This window comes from Centropristis striata, chromosome 23 (genome assembly GCF_030273125.1).
Source record: "Centropristis striata isolate RG_2023a ecotype Rhode Island chromosome 23, C.striata_1.0, whole genome shotgun sequence".
In the NCBI taxonomy this organism is placed as follows: Eukaryota; Metazoa; Chordata; class Actinopteri; order Perciformes; family Serranidae; genus Centropristis; species Centropristis striata.
The window spans coordinates 13,911,714-13,933,408 of NC_081539.1; the positions used below are offsets into that span (position 1 = coordinate 13,911,714).

The 21,695-nt window shown below is 38.6% G+C and overlaps 1 protein-coding gene across 2 annotated transcripts in view; it reads left to right on the forward strand.

The window, feature by feature from the left end:
* The first annotated feature begins 5,627 nt into the window (after positions 1-5,627).
* The window catches only part of cacnb2a (calcium channel, voltage-dependent, beta 2a), an 83,937-nt gene continuing 67,869 nt past the window's right edge, over positions 5,628-21,695 (forward strand). For both annotated transcript variants that reach the window (XM_059327246.1, XM_059327248.1), the window contains exons 1-2: positions 5,628-5,975; positions 8,916-9,008. In XM_059327246.1, coding sequence (XP_059183229.1) covers positions 5,892-5,975; positions 8,916-9,008 — 177 coding nt within the window. In that variant the 5' untranslated portion in view covers positions 5,628-5,891. The remainder of the gene's footprint in view (positions 5,976-8,915; positions 9,009-21,695) is intronic.

Sequence of the window (21,695 nt, forward strand, 5' to 3'; positions counted from 1 at the left end):
ATCTTTATACTGATAAAGGAATGTGTCATTTAAAAAGTCAACAAGGCAATGTGGGTCTTGTACGGTGTCACTGAATTGAATAACACTTTGTTTTACAGGCTTGTCATTCTTTTTTCGATTATTTGACAAGTTTACTTGCAAATTTTGATTAATTATAAGAAAAAGGGACAGTGTTTATTTAGCACACTACCAAATAAGTATTCAAATTCAATGGACACTCTGATGATTAAGGGTGCATTAGTAAATAGCCACTCTGAGCGCCAGAGTACACTCAGAGCATCACAATTTTCAGAACAGCAGAGCGTACTGTGGGCACTCTGTTTGAGGAGCAGAGCTCAGTGAATGTGTGATGAACAGCTGATATGGCAGCCTACTAACTTTAGCTCATAGTCTATGTTTCCAACTTATTTTTATAGGCATATTGTTACAGTCTGTAACCAGTCATTTTTCCATCAATTAATTTCTTTGCACATTTTGAAGATTTGTATGAGAAAAGCTTGATGGAAACACCAGAATTCGATAAAACTGCATAAAAAATCGAAAATGTGCATACAAGTATTATACAATTCTACAATTCTAAATTGCCCATCCAATTCCTGAAGATTTCTCTCCATTTTCTCTTGTGGGTGGCCAAAGTTGTCCAATTATGTTGTTTTTTCTATCTGGCGCAATCTCTTCTTCTCCTGTTTACTGACAGAGTAGCCGACAGCAATACATTACACTGCTATCTTCTTACAAAAGTACATTCATGCAGCTTTGTTTATTCGCTCTAAAACCAGTTGATTGAAACTTCCGTAATTCGTATTTTCTTTTATGCGACATTTCAAAATTTCACTTCAAATTCACTTTGACTTATATTAAAACACAGCTACTGTGTCTACCTGGCTTCAAAGCCATAACTCTTCCTTGGTCACTTCCCTTCCACTACATAGCCAAGATGGCGACCACTAAGTGTGAGAAGTGTCCAGAGTTCTACAAATAATAATATAATAATTTTGACCAACATGAGTATACTGTCTAGGTACTGTTAGTGCACTGCACTTTGCCGTATTTGTCAGTTTGACCAGAAGAACACAATTTGAGACACAGCAATGTCTTACATTAGACCCTCTGTGTCTGATAAATATCCATGTTTTAATGTTTATTTATTTACCCAATTTATATAGCACTTTCTAGAAAACAGTTAAAGAAATAATGAGAAAATTATGGAACCATACAATAGACCATTTTGAACTAAATATGCTTTATAAAAAACCTGACTGGATTAATGAGAAACTAAGGACTAATACATCATTGTTCAGCAAAAGCTGCACTAAAATACATTTATTTTTGAAATCCCCGTTTAGAGAACTCTCTTTCGGCTTCTCATCTCCGAGGCATTGTTCTTTGTTTTTGAGGCCTCTCTGTGATCCAATATGAGGGCACTTCCACCCACCTGAGCTACTTGTTCTCTTCATCCACCAACCTGGATGACTAATGCTCGCTGTTCAAGACAGAAGCTCCGGAGCGATGCGGCCCACACAGCGAACACGCTCTTTACCGGCCAGAGTGGGCCTGCAGAGGGAGGTGGAGGAAGAAGAGAATATGAGGAATACATCAGTACAATGAGATAAATGAAACACACTAAATCAACTACATTAAATTGGATTTGTGAGACTGAGAGAATGAGTGGGCTTAAGAGAAGATTTTCCTGCTTTTTAATCAGCTCGCTGTGATTAAATTCTGGTGCTCTTAGCATCAACATATTTCTGTAAAATTTGAACAAACAGTTGTCAAGCATTTGTCTTATTTGTGCTAGGGATTAGCGTCATTGCACAATTTAGTTTGTGGTGATTATGTTAATATGCCATTCCAAGCTTACTATCAAGTGCAAAGTCAGTTGTGTTGACTGAGATTATTTAGCTATCGCATCAGAAAAAGCTGACACCATTTATTGTGACTTCCTGAGTAGTGTTCAAACAATAGCAGGAAGTCCATCGCATTTTCTCTTATTCTAGCATTTTTGCTGTTATTTTGGAAATGCCAACCCCTTTGGCATTTCCAGGAAAGCGTCAGGCCTTCTGGTGTGTGTGCTTGCGGGTGTGTGTGTTAATCTGCTCTTTTGCACCAAAGAGGCATTTTTTTGGCATGTGTGCGTCTTTTCAAGGCAACTGCTGCCAGGATAGAGGAAGGAAGGGCTTTTTATCTGGGCCATGTTGGTGTGAACACTGAGTATCCTCACTTGCTCATCAGAGACCTGTCAGAAGAAGAGTTCAGCTGCGGGGTCAACAGGGCAACAGAACACACAGAAACGATGGGAAACGCCAAGAGAGACACACAAAAAAAGGAAATATAAAAGTGTTTTCCCTTTGATTAGGAAGAATCTGACTGATAATCAGCCTTTGCACCTGTTATTGTTATACCACGAAACCACCTGGGAGTAACTTCTGCCACTTGTTTGGCACTTTTGGTACTTTTATAAAGTTGGTGGATTTGCAAGGGATGGACTTTTTTTTAAATGACCAGAAATCGCTGCAGCAGAAGCTAAGATATACAGTAGGGTCCAAAAAACATTGGATCCTACATTTCCAATAATGCAACTCGATAAGTCTTTCATCAGATCATACAGCCTGGTAAACAACCACACAGTTTGTAATCCTGACTTTCTGTTAAAGATTTTCTCCAAGCCCACACTGAGAGAACTTTTTTTCAGCTTTGGTAAAAGCTCCTTTCAGAGCCACAGTAGTACCATTGCTTGCTTCTCTACTGTGATTGCCTTTGACCAGCCACAAGCTGAAGCTGACATTGCACATCCTCTCCCTCCTCCCTTTTTTTTTTCGCAATAAACTCAACTGAGTGACATTTTTGCTGCATTTTGACCTTTTGCATTATATTTTGTATCACATAAATATTGGACCTCATGCAAGCACCACTTATACGAACAGATTAGTTAGTAGTGGCTTGTTTAAGTGATTGAGGGGAGCTTGCAGATTCACCAATTTCCACTTATTTTTAATTTTCTCTTAGGCATAAACACAATTTACAAGTGCCCCAGACATGCTGTCATATGTTTCTCTACTAATGTATTGTATATTTAATTACTTTGAAAAGATTTTGAGTTTGATAACCCTGTATGAATTACAAAGTATAAAAGTGAGAAAAAGTGAAGATGAGAACACAAAAATGTTCCTGCATGAGGCCCAGTGTCAACATGATTTTTCTTATTAAAGTATCCGTTTCTATGTAGCTTTAGTTAACCAAACTAGATGATGGTTGCTTTGCTGTAGTTCAGCTTCTTTTAGTGTGAAGTAACCAGGAGCTTGCAAAGGCATTATAGGCTTTTAAAGTGGTTTCCCCAACTAGTAAACTAAAATCAGTGGAGTGGCCCTTTAAAATGCAAACACACCTCAAACCACTAGAGGGCAACAATGAATAACAAAACTTTAGGAATAATTTACTGAGGAAGGGGTTCACTTCAGCTGTAGTATTTGGTTTGAATGCTCACATGTCAGTGTCATGTATACCCTGTTCCTTCACCTCTGTGGAGGACTCACCTGAACAAGGACATAACTCTGGAGCTGAAACAATTAGTTAGTCAATATTATCAAAATTTAATCTGGCATCATTTTGGTAATCGATACATTATCATAATAATTAGAAAATGCAAATAATCACCGGTTGCAGTTTTTAAATATGAAGATTTGTTGCTTTTGTCTGTTTTATACCTTGATCGTTCCCCTTTTTTCCTAAGTCGCTTTGGATAAAAGCGTGTGCTAAACGACTAAATGTAAATGTAAATGTTTATATTTTTGTAAATCAAATAATCAAAATATATTATTTCTATTATATGATATCTTTTAGCCGAAGGTCAGCCATTGAAGGATGAAGAGTTTAGGTTTTTTAACATTTGATATACTTAATTAATTGGGGAAAAAACTCTGATTAATAAGTAATGAAAATAAGTACTTACAGTACTACTTTAATTCCCTCAGACTCAATAATAACATAAAAGTCTACCAGAATATTTTTTACAGAGTAGCTAATGTAAAGTTGCTGTTTTGTTTTTTTTAGGGTTTTGACAATATAGAAGATGATGATTACCTGACCTGTTCACCTCTTTCTCATTCCCTGTAGACTTTTTTCAATTTCAGACAATTTGACTTGTTGTAGTCATAGAAAGCACAAATGTTACTAAACAATGGTTCAGTGTCTCAGTAAGCCGTGGCAGTGTGACAATAACAATACAAAGACCATAAAACTCAAGAAGCTAAAAAAAAATTCAGTCATCAATAACTTTATTATTTAAAAATATGTTTTTCTTACTGTCGCCTTTTTGTTGTCAACTTTGAGCTTTCCTTTTTACACCAAAAAGCCTGTTTTTACATAAAAACTACCTGGACATCAGTGTTAATTGGGTTCATGGCTACACAGATAATAATAACAACCCTTAAGCAACAGCCTTTGAACCTTTACAGCTTCCTTAAAATACCAAAAAAGAAAAAAAAAATCAGTTCTCCATCAACCCTCAACTGACTATTTATACCTATTTATAGTTTAAATCATTTTATGCAGTCTATGGTTTAAATACATGTACATTTTATATAAATATAGTTTAAAGATATACACAGTTTATCCAGTCAATATCCATGTATACATGCATAAACTGTTCATATTCCCCTACTTAATGTATATAAAGTAACTTATTACATTAATCATTTTATATTTGTTCCAGCACCCTTATATTCCTGTTTGCAATCAATAGAAACAATTTGACTTTGAGACACTGTATGATGCTCTTTAATGTGCATTTCCATACATATTTATGCATGCATGTATGCACATTCTAGTAAAATATTTATCTACCTAATCTATTACCTTTAGCTATCTATTTATCTTCGTGCAGCTTTGTGGTGCTTGTTTTTAGCTGTATGTCTCATTCTGTTTCTATATTATAATAAAAAATGTGTGAGATGGAGTCATTTCACTCCTTTTTCGTGACTAATGTAAAAAAAAAAAAGCCTTGAAACCATACATCTTTTTTTCAGATTTTCTGCTTGCAGGCTATTCATTGTCATCGTTTTTTTTGTGTGATGTTACCTCAAGGAAAGTATATAATTTCTTAGTAGTTTTTAGGTAATTAAAATATACCTAAATATTAAGAATGCTTGACAATTTTAACATATTATTTAGTTGCAGTAGTGACATTTCTACATTAAGAATGTTTAGATTATCCCATTTTAGTCCAGTGGTGGAAGAAGTTTGCATCCTTTACCCAGTGATGGATAGTATAACTAACTTAGGTAGCCTACATTTAGTTACTGACAATACTGCAATCAAACAAATAAACATCAAACTGTAGCTGTATGTCTCTTTCTGTTTCTATATAATAATAAAAAATGTGTGAGATGGAGTCATTTCACTCCTTTTTCGTGACTAATGTAAAAAAAACTAAACAAAAAAAAGGCATTGAAAACATAGATCTTTTTTCAGATTTTCTGCTTGCATGCTGTTATTCATTGTCATGGTTTTTATGCTGTGAGAAGGTGTTGGCGTTGGATGAGGGCGCACGGAGCAGCCAGTAGGAGGGCACTGATGATGATGAGGAGGCTCGGTGGTGCTGAAGGCTATAATATCCGAGAATTCAAATCACCATCACCATCATCTGAACTAGAGGGAAACTGCTTCACAAACCTCTTTCCGCACAGGCTCCTCCTTTCACCCTCCTGTCTCAAAACTTGAAGATTGACGCTTCCAGCTTTAGCAGCAGCAGCAGCAGCAGAAAAACGCCTCATTTCTTCTCTTTAACCGGTGACTAATTTTACAAAGAAAATGCAGTTCATCTTTAATTTTGGACACAGCTGGGGTACCTGTCCAAGCCGATTGTTGATGAAGTGTTTCTATCAAACGGTGTAATGGTCGTCAATAATACTCCAAAAACAACAGCAACAACACCTCTGGACAAACACATGGACTCGCTGGAACATCCGATGTTACACGTAAGTTATTTAAAATTTAAACGACATCTGTTTTTCTCACTTAAAAGCATGGTATAGTTGTCGAAAGTTAGCTTAGCATAAAGAAAGAAGCAGGTCAACTTGCTAGCTCACCTGTCCACCTCTCCTCGCGCCTATTGGTGGCTTAAATTAACTAAGTTTTGATTACGTTGCGTGAGTCGCGAGGACATCGCCTCGTGAAGTGACCGTTTTTAAATTCTAACGGTTCATTTCAAATTGTCGTCGAACTCAAAGCCGTTATCTTTGAATGATACACAGTGTTGGTGTAACTCAGGTTAGTGATGGCACCTCAACATCTTTTTTGTCTTTTTTATCCAAGTATCCAATGCCTTAGTAGTTTTATTAGTTAAAATATCATCACCCTGTTAAAATAACTCATTTTTTCAAGTTTTGCAGGAAACACAAAAAACTTCATCAAAAGTGTAACATATGACATTTATTGATCATTTCACTAAAAAGGGTGTAACAAAGGATGGCTATTGGCATAGTAATAACACTGTGTGTAAATTATGTAACTTGAGAAGAGAAATAAATGACTTAGGCAATTTTTTGAACATGCCTTTGTGACTTAAGCAAGATATGGTAACACTTTATTTTGAAGGTGTCTACATAAGAGTCACACAAGCCTGTCAGAAACATGACATGACAAGTATCATGAGCATTAATGTTACTTCAAAGTGTCATTAATGTTCATGACACATCCCATGTCATGTTTATGACACGCTCATGTCACTCTTATGTAGACACCTTAGAGTAAAGTGTTACCAATATTAGTGTCAACAATAAAACACTGATAAACTAAACTGATAACTAAACAATCTCCCTCTAGCTCTTCTTTGCTGCGTTCTTATCTGATGCCTATGAATGTGGCAAATTGTCAAAGAAGTGGTAAGTAAGTAACAGTTCAACATATATCTACATTCTTTTAGATGAAACCATTTTTAGTCCAGTGGTGTTAAAAGTGCATCCTTTACTCAGTGATGGGAAGTAACTAAATACTATCTAGCTGTACTTAAGTACTGTACTTAAGTTCACTTTTGAAGTATTTTTTCCTACGTTATACTTTTACTGTACTTTTACTTGATACATTTACTTCATTGTGCCGCATCAGATTAATAATGCGAATTGTTTTTAATAATATAAAAACATTGTGTACTAATCTCTTGGTGATAAACTGCCCTGTAGTAGCCTATGTAAATAATAAAAAAAAAATAGGTCCATCTTTTACCATTTAGAACACCAAAGTGTTGTACATGTTATTGCTGCAATAATTATAAGTCAGTTAAATAATATCAATTATTCTGAAAAGGACCATTCTGAATAATGAGTATTTTTGCTATTTGTAACTTAAGTATGTTTAATACATCTTTACTTTTACTCCGTAAAATTTTGAATGCAGGACTTTTACTTGAAACAGAGTATTTCTGTACTGTGGTATTACTATTGGGTAAAATATCCGATCTGAGTACTTCTTACACAACTGCCATTTACTCGAGTAAAAAAGAGAAACCATAAAAATACACCATTAAAAATAAAAATCCTTTATTTCCTTTTTATTTTTTTATTTCTATCAATATATAACTTATTTCAATAACCATTCAATGGTTTTGAATGAAACATCATCTGCAAAGTAACTGTAGCTGTGAGATTAATGTGGTGTAGTAAAAAGCGCAATATTTCCTACTGAAATGTAGAAAACTAGACAAACTATAGCAGAAAATATAAAAAAGCACTTTGAAATGTTACTTGAGTAAGTGTCCTGAGTCATTTTTCACCAGTGTTTTATGAAATTATCGGCTAATAGGCTCTTCATAAAGCCTCAGGTAAACTATTACGGTGTGGATTATCTTTCTTATGCAGTAAAGAGCATTTATGTATTATGTTATTGTTATTGAGATTAATTAAACCTCATCCAGTTCCTTCAGACTGTGTCTTTGGAGCTCAAACTGTTCTCCATGACCGGCTTCTTAGAAACAGTCAGAATATCTCTTTTTATATGCATGATTAACATGTCCCGGGGGAACGGGCTGGAATAAAAGGCACATTTGAAATGAATTTCTGTTTTTCAGTTGCTACTAGCAACTCATGCTGTATGAACACTTGAGCAGAGTACATTGCTTTTCCAGCCTCTCATCATATCAGCTTGCATATGAGAGACCACCCACATAATTACCATTGTTTTTATGATACCTGTCATAATATTACACTTCAAATAAAACACTGAAAGCTGTACTTAACTGATTGAACTAACAGTGAGGCTCTTTGTCTGGCTCTATCACTGCAAGGATAGCTGCACATTTTTCAAGCCTGCGTTTAAACAATCCTCATATTCACATAAGTGAGAGTTGAAACTGCGAGTCAGTTTGTGCATTGATAGAAATATAAACAGGAAGTCTTTGTCCCCTGATAAATAGTCCTATTTTAAGGGAAAACACTTTTTTTAACTAGACTACCAAAGCCTCTGATTAGTTTCCTCTGATCTTAAATGCATTTTTGCAGAAAATGAATGAGGACTATGAATTTTCCTGTAATCCTTAACATTGGAAATATAGAGTTGGGAAGAGAGCTTTTGACTATTAGTATGGACGAGAGGACCTACTACAGCAACTGAAAAAAAAAACGATTTCAATGTACATATTGGCATGCATGTCCTTGACCAAAAAGCATTTTTTTGACCACTTGATTAGTTGATTGAATCAACAGATTTGTAAAATTGAGTCTCTCCACAAAGAATCATGCAAAATAACCACTTTAAATCCTGTGTTTAACAGAGATGTGCTATTAAGAAATGTTAGACCAACAAAAGCGACTTTGAGTACCTTTAAAATCGCTATAAAAATTGAATGTATTATTATTATTATTTTATTAAAAGACGAAAACCTCCTTCAACAAGTTCACTCTTTCCCTTTTTGCTGTCTGTAGTCTCAAGGCAAAGGAGCTCGAAGAAAAGGTCGATTCAAAGGTTCCGATGGCAGCACCTCCTCCGACACCACAACCAACAGCCTTGTTCGCCAGGTAAGGATGGCAGTTCACTTTTCAGAAAGATTTACCTTTGGAGTTAACCGCACGTCCTTGGTTGAATCTGACCAGGGATCTTTGTTGCATGTCTTTCCCCATCTGTCTCTCCTTCAATTTCTTGTCATCTTTTTACTATCAGCTGTCTGCCACCTCAGTCTGTGGACCATATACTAAGGTACCTACGGAAAAATTTCTGTTTTTGACAAGGTTCAAGGTTGATTTATCCAATCATTTTCTCTTTTCTCTGGTTGGGGCAAGAAACTACTTGCCCGAAGTTAGTTTTTACATACTTCTACAAAAAATGTTGTATTGATTAGTTGTTATCAAATACCAACAGAGACAACCCCATTTTATCTTTCAAGCTTCCAACAAACTGTACAATACATAGCTGGAGTTTTGTCTACATCCTCTAACGTAAGGGTGTCATGAAAGTACTGGTGTGGCTCCAGGTTTTTGTTTCATTCAAGCAGGAGAAAACGTGACACAACAAATCATCGAAGAGTTGTATCAGGTGTGCTCTTGCTTTGTTTGAACCAAAACCTGCAGCAACACCGGCCCTTTCATGGATCAGTTTGACACCCCTGCTCTAACGCCACACAACTAAACTTCTGTTATAAAGATAATAAAAATGCTCGCTTGCGCTTCAGCTCATAAAACCATACTGCGCATGGGCAACCCTCAACCGAGATGAGAAGGAAGCAAGATGGCTCACTTCTTAGCCACTTCCAATCATCGACTGAGAACTAAACGTCCAATCGGGAATGTCATTTGCTAGATTTACTTGCCCACCGTTGCATTTTACTTGCCCCGGATCAATCTGGCAATCCTTATTGTTGCTTCCTGCATACAAGAATATCATAAGGAGTAATAACATTTCGAGCTGCAGTTGCTTTATTCAGGAATGTAACACTTACGCGTTTGTGTGCTTAAGAGTGTTTTTTAATCCCTGATGGTAAATGCAAACTGGCATGAGAGCCCAGCCCCAGTCATCATCATCCATCAGGGTTGAGATGTGCATTGCAGTGAAAGCCCTCTGTAAACACTGTTGGGTACAGTATGTTAAGTGGACGCCTGTCCTCTGTGCTGCATCCTCAGCAGTGACACACTGGCCTGTTATAAAGCAGACACTGCGAGGTACACACTCTACGCGTCTGGTATTTGTTGAGCAGACCTGCAGGGGACAGGATGGGCCGGGTTAAGGATGCGCGCCCCTGTCTAAATGTTTCTGCCTTTTTTGGAGGAGGCACACATCGGCTCCTCTTTGGCACGGCATCAGCAGAGCGGCAAGAAGCTGGAGGACAACAGAGCCAAAACGGCACCTCCTGGCCTTCTGTCTGCTTCATCTCAAGGCCACGGACAACTTCTGAATGAGCTGCAGTCATCATCAGCCCAGCAGGGGCTGCTTAGTGAGAATCGCCTGATTTTACTACCACCCGTGGGAGCTCGTGCCCATTCCCACAGTCCTGTCCCCAAATGAGGAGTTCCCCTTCAGACTGAGTCATCACAGATAAACTCAATTATGCTATGAGAGTGAGCGTCTTTCTGCAACGTAACACCACATCCTACAGAAGAGAGAGGCCATTAACGTAAGAGACAGCAGAGGGATGTGGTGAGAGTGGAGGAGTAATGTGTTTCAGGGTCAGTGAGGTCCTCGCATGCCGAGCAGAAATATCCCCTTTTAGATGTTTGCCGCAAGAGGGCCCCAGAAATAGCAGACCTTCCAGTAACTTCTCGTCTGTTTGGATAATAATGTAAATACTGTTTTTCATTTGTGTTATCATGACCGCAGTTTTCATCTGACCTTATTTCCCTAGCCCTTGTGCTCAATCATGCGGCTTGTGATTATTTTCACTTTTCAAAGAAGAATGAGGACGTAATATTTAGATCACAAACCTATCACCATCCCGAGAAAGTATGAAGCTAACCTTTGGGTGGTTATCTCACTGCCTATTCATCAATCTGTCATTTAGTTCTCGTTGTTTTATCATTTTTCTCCTCACTGTCACTGTCAAAGCTGCTGTTTTCTAAAGAATGTTTCCATGACTGGATTTAAGATTCTGTATATTGTTCTCTGCTCTCCCTCCCGTCTGACCCGTTGTTTTTGTGCCTCACAGTCCTTTCATTCCTGTAGGCGTCTTAAGAACCGCTGAGGCTGGTCAAGGTCACGGTGTGATCGATCCACCGGCGCTCCAAGCGTCATAAAAATGACTTTCCAGTAACTGCATATAAACATCTCCTAAAAGACCGAATTACTCATGCTGTTACAGACGGAGGGCAGAGGGCAGACAGAGAGTAGGTTGAGAGAGAAAGGATGAGAGACGTTCCCTGTGGTCGTGGTCCGATGCCCGGGGGAGTATGGAGGAGGCTGGGAAGGGTGGAGGTCTAGGCCAGACCAGACTGCTCAGCCGTGGGAGTAGCGAGGTCAGTGTTGAAAAGGAGCTCAGCTCTCCATTGAGAAAGAAGAAGGGCAGAAGTGCCATAGATTTGTCAGCAAACTTCAACATCAGGTGGACGGTTTATTTTTATTTATGCGGAGGTGGTCTAGTCCTGCAGTGTAAGCAAAGAAATATGTCTCACCAAACATTTTTGATTCGTCCGTCTGTTTATTGCCATGCTGAGGGGCTACAGATGCTAATAAATAGTATCGAGATTATGATCATATACTCTAGATCATTGTTTAAGTACTCTGAGAGGATTTCCTTTTACAGTTCAGGCATTTACGTAAACCCATTTCTCAGGAGGCAGAAAAACAGATGTTTCATCATCAAGCTGATGAAAGCTGATATTTATATTCCTCCACCTCGTGTTAAGTTGAAGGAATAGTTTGACCCTTTGCTTTTTTGCTACATCATAGACTGTATAAAGAGTGGTACAGCCATCGAGCCAGAGTCTGTGCAGTAGTGACCATGCAATGGAGTTGCCTTATCAAAGTCTCATCCGACCAATCAGGAGTAATCTTTTGACATTACACAGTCTTTCCATTGTTTCGGTTAACTACAACCCCAATTTCAGATGATGAAGATGTTGGTAAAAACATAAAAATAACAACATAAAATGAAACCTTACAGAAACAAAACTTTATCAGTTTGAAAATTAAATCACTTGTGCTTGTGCTGTATTTAATTGAATGGATTGAGTGAATCAGAAAGGATTGGCACTAAAACACTTAACACTTAAACATACCATAGTGTGATAAGAACTAGGGGTGCATCCATCGATCGAACAGATTCCTTTACGTCAAACCAATCTTATCTAGCGATCTTATCTACCTCGATAATAACCCCCCACCGGTGAAGCAGTGCTCCCAACTTTGTTGCTAAATTCAGCAACCCCCCCCCCTAGCAACTATTTTTCAAGAAAGCGACTGGAGACAAATCCAGCGACTCCTTCTTACTCTTCTTAACTGCCACCGTTAGCGGCAGTTAGCTCTGTAGCAGTACAGTGTGTATGTGCTGCTGCTGCAGGAGGTGTTCACTTAGCGATCTCTGTTTGTTTAAAACAAGCACCGGACAATCTGTGCGCAGTTAGCATCCCGGTTAATTCACGATCACTATGTTTATGATCATCGGACACTCTGTGCATAACTAGCCATGCTGCTGACGTTGTGCACAGTTAACTACGGCGAAAACAAACGTCACCTCCAGAGTCTCTAAATCCCTCTGGGGGCTAACTTGTCCCGCCCATACACTGCCGTGGAAAACCCTCTCCTCTGTTTGTTTCTTCTTCTACAGCTTGGCATCTAGCCCGCCACACTGTATCATCAAATGCTACGCTGTCCCCGTGCAGAAGGCACCAGTAATACAACTTTTTTTCCTTCCAGATATGATGAACTATTCGATTTTTAGATGATTTAATGACTATTCGAATATTCGAAAATCGATGCCCTCCCTAGTTGTATGTATGTTGTACTATAACAAAACCAAAAACCACTTTATTTATGGTTGCAATTCTTTTGTTAGTTTGTCCTGTAAATTGTTGCTATTTATTTTAAGTTCAATATTTTATTAACTACCTCAGACATTGTGATTTCCTTTATTTGTTAAAGAAAAATACTGCTGTGTTATTGTTTTTCAATAAAATAGGATTCAAACATTGAAGGTGTATGCTGTGAGTTATAAAAAAATTGGTATCGGCGGAATCGGCAGGTCAGGCTTTTTAAAAATCGTGATCGGTGATCGGCCAGAAAATTGCAATCGTGCACCCCTAATAAGAACTAAATAAAATGACGGATGTCATCTTGGGAAAATGTATTTGACATGTATTTTACATTTTTGAATTTTCATGGAGGGGTACAGGGTTTATAGCTTCTACTGCAGCCTGCCACCAGGGGGATGTTTTGGCTTTACTTTTGGGAATTGGAATTGAACAGGAGGAAAAAATATTTATTTTAATGTTAAATTAATGCATTTGATACTATACCCTTCGCCTGGCTCTGTCCAAAGGTATCAAATCTACTTAAGCTCACCAATCATCACATTATACCTTGATTGTTTCATCTGTACAAAAACCAAAATGTAAATATAATAATTTTCAGCTTTACAGATATTTTTTCTTTGCTGAAATTAGTGCAGGCAATCAGTGGAGACTCCAGGGAGGTAACTGGTCCCGTCCAAGAAATAGTCCAGCCCATAAAACCCAGGTTGTCATTTTTATACTTTGGTTTAAAAAACAAGATATAATGTGTTTAATTAGTGAGCTTTAAAGATGACAAAATCCACCTACCAGTACCCCTAAAGCTGCGCTGGTAGGTTGATTTTGATCTTTGGACATAGCCAGGCTCACTGTTTATGCCTGTTTCCATGTGTCTTTATGTCTTTAAGCTAAGCTAAGTTGAACTGGCTGTAGCTATATATTATGCACACATAGACATGAGAATGGTTTTGATGTTCTCATCCCTCAACAAGAGAGCAAGTAAAGCTTTTTTCCAAACGATTCCTTTGAACTTTTTGTTTTCAAAGGACAATACAGTCATCTTTCAGTGTGCACAATCTGTTTATATGTTACCTCAAGTGCTGTATTTTCTAATCATATTTTAAACTCAAGCTGCCCATAGGTATAAATGTGAGTGATTGCCCATCTGTAGACTGGCAATGTGTTTAGAGAGGCTGCCTTGTACCTAATGTATCCTTGGAAATGATCCAGGCCCCAATGACCCTGAATAATAATAAACTTTCTTTATATAGCACTACTCTAAAAACAGAGTTAACAAAGTGCTTTGCAGAGAGTGAGAAACAAAGCTCAGAGCAAACAACAGGATTAAACACGAGGGGAAGAGCAGCTTGAAAGCAATTCTACAAAAGTTTGTCGTAAGTAGTGAATTTAAAATTAGACCCCCGCTTTGCAAGCGTAATTTCTCCTGTCAGGCTGCTCCAAAAGAAGGAACTCTAGTCTGATCAACTTTTTTTTTAAATTATTATTCTTGGCTGAGAAACGGTGTGGTAGGCTCCCTTTGAGGATGATGCTGTAGAGATATTATGTTTAAAAAGTGTTCACCACGGGGCGTCCCGGTGGCTCACACTGGTAGAGCGCTTACCACATGGCCGTGTGCTTACTGCAGCGGACCCGGGTTCGAATCCGGCCAGAGGTCCCTTTGCTGCATGTCTTCCCCTCTGTCTCCCCCTTTCTATCTGTCTCTATCAAATAAAGCAATAAAATGCCAAAAAATAAAAAATAAAAAAAAAATAAACCAAGGTTCACCAAGGTCTTGAAATAATTTCTGTAACTGACAGTTAACTCATAAAGAAAAGCATACATTTGAAGGGAGCAAAAGAAAACAAAGAAAAACAACAAGATCAGACAGGTTGTAAAATGATTAAATTGATTCGATATATAAGAAAACCCCCAACAAAATTGATTGTAGGGGCTCATGGGAGGATAACTTGAATCAGACTTTTGCTGCATTGCAATCTATAGTAGCAATGAGGAGCTAACAATACTGTATAAAAGAAGTGGATGCAGCCACTGTGACGTTACCCATTGGTTTGTGGACTAAGTTTTTGAAGCCTTAAATATGACTATAATATTACTTTCTTTTATGAACTGACAACACACAAAAATAAGTTTGTGAATATTTTTAATGTACACACTGTCATAGATACGCATTTCGATGCCTCTATCCTGATTTACAGGTTGCTGTGGCAGTGACTTGTCAATCACAAGGTAAAGCATTCCCTCCTTAATCTTATATTTTACTCTTAATGGGAGCATAACTTGGTGAATAAACATCACGATGTATTGAAAAAGACTTGACCTAGCTATTGAGACCATTCATTTATTATGAAAATGTTTACAGTTTTAAAAAAATCCAGTCAGAAGTAGGGTCATTTTCTCATAGACTTCTATACAATCGGACTCCTTTTTATAGCCTGTTGGCCATCAGAAAGAATGCAGGTTTAACATCCACATTGGCTTCACTTTTCAGACCCGGAGGCTGCATCCACTTCATTTATACAGTCTATGGATCCGTATACAGTATTTAAACTGATTTGCATAACTCACGGAGTATTATATCATGATTAACCTGCTGCTGCTGCTGCTTCCCACACTCACACTGTTTATGTAAATGGTTGCACCAGGCACTGCATCGTCTACACCTCCACCTCCACCTCCATCTCTATATAACAGTTTGCCTCGATGTCTCCCACTGTTGGAGCTTTTCCATGCCACATATTTGCAGTTTGACCCTCTCTGTCTGCACTGTCTGTACATTCAGGCTGGAGAAATGGATTTGGTGATGAAAGGCAGCCTGAGAGGGCGTGGTGAGGGCAGGAAACCCCTTCTAACTCCCCCTGATTGCGGGCATTTTTCCTTTTCATCATCTTCTAGATTATTCTTTTTTTCTTTTTAATGGAGAGAAAGTGTGACGCAGAGAGCCTATTATTGACTCTGATACTTATCAGATCTGGCAACCCTTGGCTTTTTATGTAACAAATACCAGTGCCATACTTTAGTGGCACGAAGAAGCCGCCACTGGAAATCTTGGAAAAGTGAAGTGTAACATTAACCTCACAGACCTTTGTATGAACTGTAAGCAACATATGTCATAGTTTTCCAATAGTAGATATTTCTGGAGAGCCATATGTGTTTTCTGGCATCAAACTGCAGAAATGAAGCATGGGGTTAAAGACTGTAAATGTGGAAATCACTGCCACTCAGTCAGCCGTCCTTGAAGTGCCAGACTGCCATCTAGTGGCAAGATGAATGAATGCAGTTATTGTATTTAACTTGGTGATTATTCACAGAATACAAACCAAATCTAGCTGGAAAATGTATTTGGGATTTGAATTTCTCCTATAACTGTAGGCCCTAATATTTGAAACTAAAACCAGCACACGCTACCTGGGCAGAGCTTCAGCCATCATCAAAGACTGTAACCACCAGGGCCACCACCTGTTTCCCTCCTGCCTTCAGGAAAACGCTACAGGTCACACAAATCACGGACAAACAGACTAAAGAACAGTTTCTTTCCCACAGCAACACATACTCTAAATGAACAACACATAATTTGCATCCATCGCCCCTTTATCTTTTACCTTTAAACTATTTATTATCTTTTTAGAGTATTTATTACATGTGTGTAGTGTCTGAATGTCTTTTTTAAGCACCTCATATACGAGAGCACACGTACATTTCGTTTTATATTTGTTTAATACTGACAATAAAGGAATTCTCTCTCATCTAGGAAGTTTTTTAAACATATCATTTTCTGCTTAAAAAAACCCATTTTGTTAGTAACCAGCAAATGTGAAAAATAAACCAGGAAAAAGGTTTACACTTCAGCAGTGCACGCCTTGCATCCACAATGACCTGAATCCAAGTTACTCAGCCTCCACACTCGCCCCGACCTGCTGTGTTACAGCAAAGACTAAATTAATTTGGCACTGTGTTGATGCACTTCCCCCCCAGTGGACAAGGTCAATGCTTTCTGCTGTTAATATGAATGATTAAAGTCTTCCATTTAAATGACGTCCATCATAATGCTATATCAAACATCGCTTTATAGAGATGGATACAGCGTGTCTAAACCTCTGATCTAAAGAGAAGTGCAGCATGTCATTCACACTTTGTTATTTTTTTTTCATTATCACTCACATTTATGCAATTAAAAACAATACGTTTAAAGACATCACCTTGGGCGTTGAAAAACTTGGATGGACATTTTCACTATTTTCTGACATTTTATAGACCAAATGATAAATAAAGAAAATCAGCAGATTAGTTGTGGCCATGCTATATTCATAATATTCTAAATGGCACAATACCTCCTAAACTGCATTTTGGGAGAGTAAAGCTTTTAAATTATTTTATGATTACTGCATTTAAAAAAATGTCATCATAAGATGGATGCATTTAATTAGCTCTCTCTCATGCCTTGGAAGTTTGCTCTCGTCACTAGGTGTCTGCTGCCTCTGTGATTGATTGAGAATGTCTTCTGGGTAGTGATGGAGACTTACGAGAGGAACGTATACATCTTTCTCTGTTGCATAACTTGCTTTTTACAGGTGGTTTCTATTTGCTTGTGAATAATGTTTTTGTGTATTTTTAGTGTGTCGATTTAACAGATACGATGGTAAGAAAGGATGTAGTTTTTTGAGTAAATTATATTTAAAAGGCGTGTCCAGAAAGCATAATGAACCTAAAAAGCCAGTACTTTAGTTTTTTGGCACAATCTCCTGCAGTATTTTTCATGTTGCTGCAGCAGCTGAGTGATGATGACTTCTCAAAGAGGGACAGGTTCTGACAGATTACCTGATAGATAGGATTCTCTTCTCACAGAAAGGCGTACATCTTTCTATTTATAATTATGCCTTTCCATCACAGCAGACACGTGTCAGCTGGTGAATTATTGGCAGTGAACTGAAGAAGCTTCAATGTTGATAAAAGACGATGCCAGATTTATGTTGGGCCGAGCGTCTGTCAGACCCGGAGCAGGAGAAATAAACTGATACTATCACTGATGAGCACAAAGCTTCACAACAGGATACACACACCATCTGCACAGGTCAACTTTAGTCCAGAAACGCTGACTGTCTTCACGAAAACATCACTGTGATCTGTAGAACATAAACCCATTTCTTTACTATACTGTGATGGTAGGAAAACATTGAAAAGGGGAGATTCCAGTGACAAATTAAAGGCCTCAGGGGTGTTATGTGAATACACAAACAAGGCAGCTTTAGCAAAGACAAACCTTCCTTTCTTCTGTGTGTGACCTAATTCTCTAAATACTGGGGTTTTACAAAAAGGAAATTACATTACTTTGTATATGTTTTCAAAACTGTTCAGATTTAAGATTCCATTGAACTGCTGCACATATAACTTCTAGTTAAGATTGGGATTTAGTAGCATTTTACCAGTACTGAATCCTATTTATGACTAGGTTCAAATCTCTGTGAATGTGGATTCAGGGATAAACTAGCCTAGCTCTGTCCAAAAATAATTAGAACTTTCCGGTTGCCTCCTTGTTTTATCCTTTGAGTTTCAATACTGATTAAACAAACAAGATATGAAGTATTAATTTGAGAACTTTAGTGGTGCTGGAAGTCAGATTTCGTTACATGTGGAGAGAGCTTTGTTAGCTCTTTCCCTCTGTTTTTCAGTCTTCATGCTAAGCTAAGCTAGCTGGCTTCTGGCTTTAGCTTCAAAGCTTGAAAACAATTGATAGGCAAGGGGCTACACCCCTTCCCACAGGGAAAGAGGGCACAGCAAGAGTACCACCGCCACAACTATTTATTTGGAAAAACTATTGTCATGTATGGATCCTGATCCTGAGCCTGTCATCATTCTCCTCTTTAAAGTGGAAGTTTGCGCATAACTTTGTTGCAATATATTGAAACTGTGTTTCAGATTAATTCAAATGCGAGAGCGCATTGTTGTGATCATGATTATTTTATAATATGTGTGTTCTGGTCATTTGAGCATGATTAAACATGCCGCCTTTAATATGGCTATAATAAAGCTTATTGCATTTTGTTTTTGTGGGGGATTGGGGGTTCATCAACCCGGTTGGGACATAGAAGGGGGTGTGCGGCTAAAAAGTTTGGCAACCAAATATCAAATGTTCGGTTTCCATAAGGAGCACAGGCTTGAGAAATTCTTCTCATTTATAGTGACAGATAGTTTAGTTTGACTTTATCTCGATACAGCTCTGTCAGCAGAAATCATGTGATTCTTTTCTGGTGCTCAACTACGGTTACATGTGGCATCTTAACAGATCACTGATGGTGTTTAGTTGCAGCAAATGAGACAAGTTGTCCTTTTTCTTTATGAAACAAGTTTTGGACTTTTCAGCATTACAGTCAGCTCTGAACAATATTAAGAGGGAGCACACTGTTCATGAGGCTGCGATATAAGAGGGTGACCAAAAGGGTATTATGGAAAATGACCAAGTGCTTTTTACACAGAGAGATACAATAACAATGGCCATTTTTGAACATCAATATGCTATCTTTTTTATATCTCAGCTGTCATTAATTTTAAATACTATATAAAAGACACTACATTTACAGTAAATCCTTAAACAACTTTGAGCTCAATAAATATGAGCCAAACTTTATTCTTCCAGTATAATTTTACATAATAGATGCATGTGTAAAGATTACCGACTGTTTTACTGAATTTGTACCATCCAAATATGCAAATGTTAAGGATATGAGGAGAATTAGGCTCCATGATGAATGAAAGCTAACTAAACTGATGCAGATTTGCTTCATTAAAAGCCAAGAATTGATTACTGCAATGCCGCTTTATTTACTTTATAAATTGTAATTTCAAGGAATGTGTTCTAATAACCCTCCTGTTATGTTCGTTTCTCAGGAACAGCAATAATGTTTGTGGGTCAATTTGACCTGGGGCATGTTTAATTAACCAAAGTTGTCAGAAACCAAATAATCCTAATAAACATTGTTTATATTTCATTAATAACCATCTCAATCAATATTTAATGCAATGTTGTTCTTTACCTCTCACAGATCATGGTTCAATGAGGATAATTCACTTGTTTTTCATAAAAAATGCACATTAATTTTTTTTTTTTGTACATTGGAAAGACCTACATATAAAATACAATGGTTTTACATGACATTGATTTTCGAAAAAAAAAAATATATATATATATATATATTTTTTAAACATTTTTAAACTTTGAAATGGGTCAATTTGACCCGCAACATAACAGGAGGATTAAAACGTTCATACAATTCAATCATTCACAAATATTTAAAATTGCTGAATTATTTGCAAGCATTGCAGGGAAGGCAGTTTAAAGCCAAAGTGCATTGTTAAATCATTGAAATTCAGTCCATCACTCATGCTGTGTGCCCTTGTTGCCAGATTAGATTCAGAAACACAACGTCCACTGTCATGCTGTGAATATGAATATCACCTCTGCAGCTCCCCGCCACACGTGTCTTTCATTGAAGGCTGAGGCAGAGAGACAGAATCTGTGCACTTCTGGCTGACACAGCAGTTACGACGCAGCGGTGAGGCTGCCAGTCAGTCTGGACTCAATCACCTGAACGCAGTGGGGAAGGGCTAGAGCGGAGTAGAGGTGTGTGATGGGAAGAAACAATCATGCCAGCCCTGTGTTAACACTCGGCATGACCAAACTGTGCGAGCGATTTCCCTCTGCACCACAGGCAGAGTTGAGCTGCTGCTCGTCTCTCTGCACGAAACACACACTCACACAGTGCAGTCTCTCTAACAACCAGTAGCTGTCTTAGCCTCTGTCCTAAGCACTCACACAGAGAAAGTATGAAGGATTATGTTATGCAAATGAGGAATGCATGACAAAAAGGATGAAGCAATAAAATCTGAGAAAAAAGGGGAAGCAATAAGTGAAGAAGAACAGAGTGTGTGTGTGTGTGTGTGTGTCAAGCTTTAAAAGCAGGCTGAACCTTGGATGAAAGGAGGCGGGGAGTACAGAGGCGGCATCCTCCATTAGGAAGCAAGGGACAGCGGTCAATAAAGGACACTCAAGAACTCCACCTCCTTCCCATGCTGAGAAGGAACTTGTGTGTGTGATGATGAGTGTGTCTAAATCCACCAGCAGCTGAACCAGTGTGCCAGCCTGCAACTGTACCTCTCTGCCACAGCACAGCAGCACTGCAGAGGATTTGGCAGCCCAGAGGATCTGCTGGAGCGGCTACAGATTTTCGGGGTGGGGTAAACAGTCGGTTCAGACGTGCACCTCACCGTCAGCTCGTGGACACTCTGCTGCAACAGTCTGGAGATGGGGATGGGTAGAAGATGAAGAGGAGGAGGAGGGGACATCAGAATCTGACTTTTTGAATCCTGAGAGTTTCTGAGTCGCTGCGGGGGGCTTTTGGCGTGCACGTGGGGGGTGGGTGGACAGAAGTAGGGGGCTGGTGTGGATACGTCAGTCCTCTGCTCTCCTCTGCTCACTCCTCCGTCAAGGATCTCCTCTGTTCTCATCATCTCCTCTGCATCTTTCGGTGGTCTGCACCCCCCGTGGGCCAAGTGTGCCGGCATGGACCAAGGCTGAGCGGATGCTGCTGCCTGACAGGGGAGTCTGTGAGACGGCGGTCCGTTTCTCCCCGCCCTGGTCCCCTTCATGCCGTGCTGTGGGCTGGGCCATCGCCGGAGAGCACAGCTTCCATATGTGAGTTTGTGGCTCTGATGCTGATTTATCACAAGGGTTAGAGGGGAGAGTTTGCGTGAGAGATT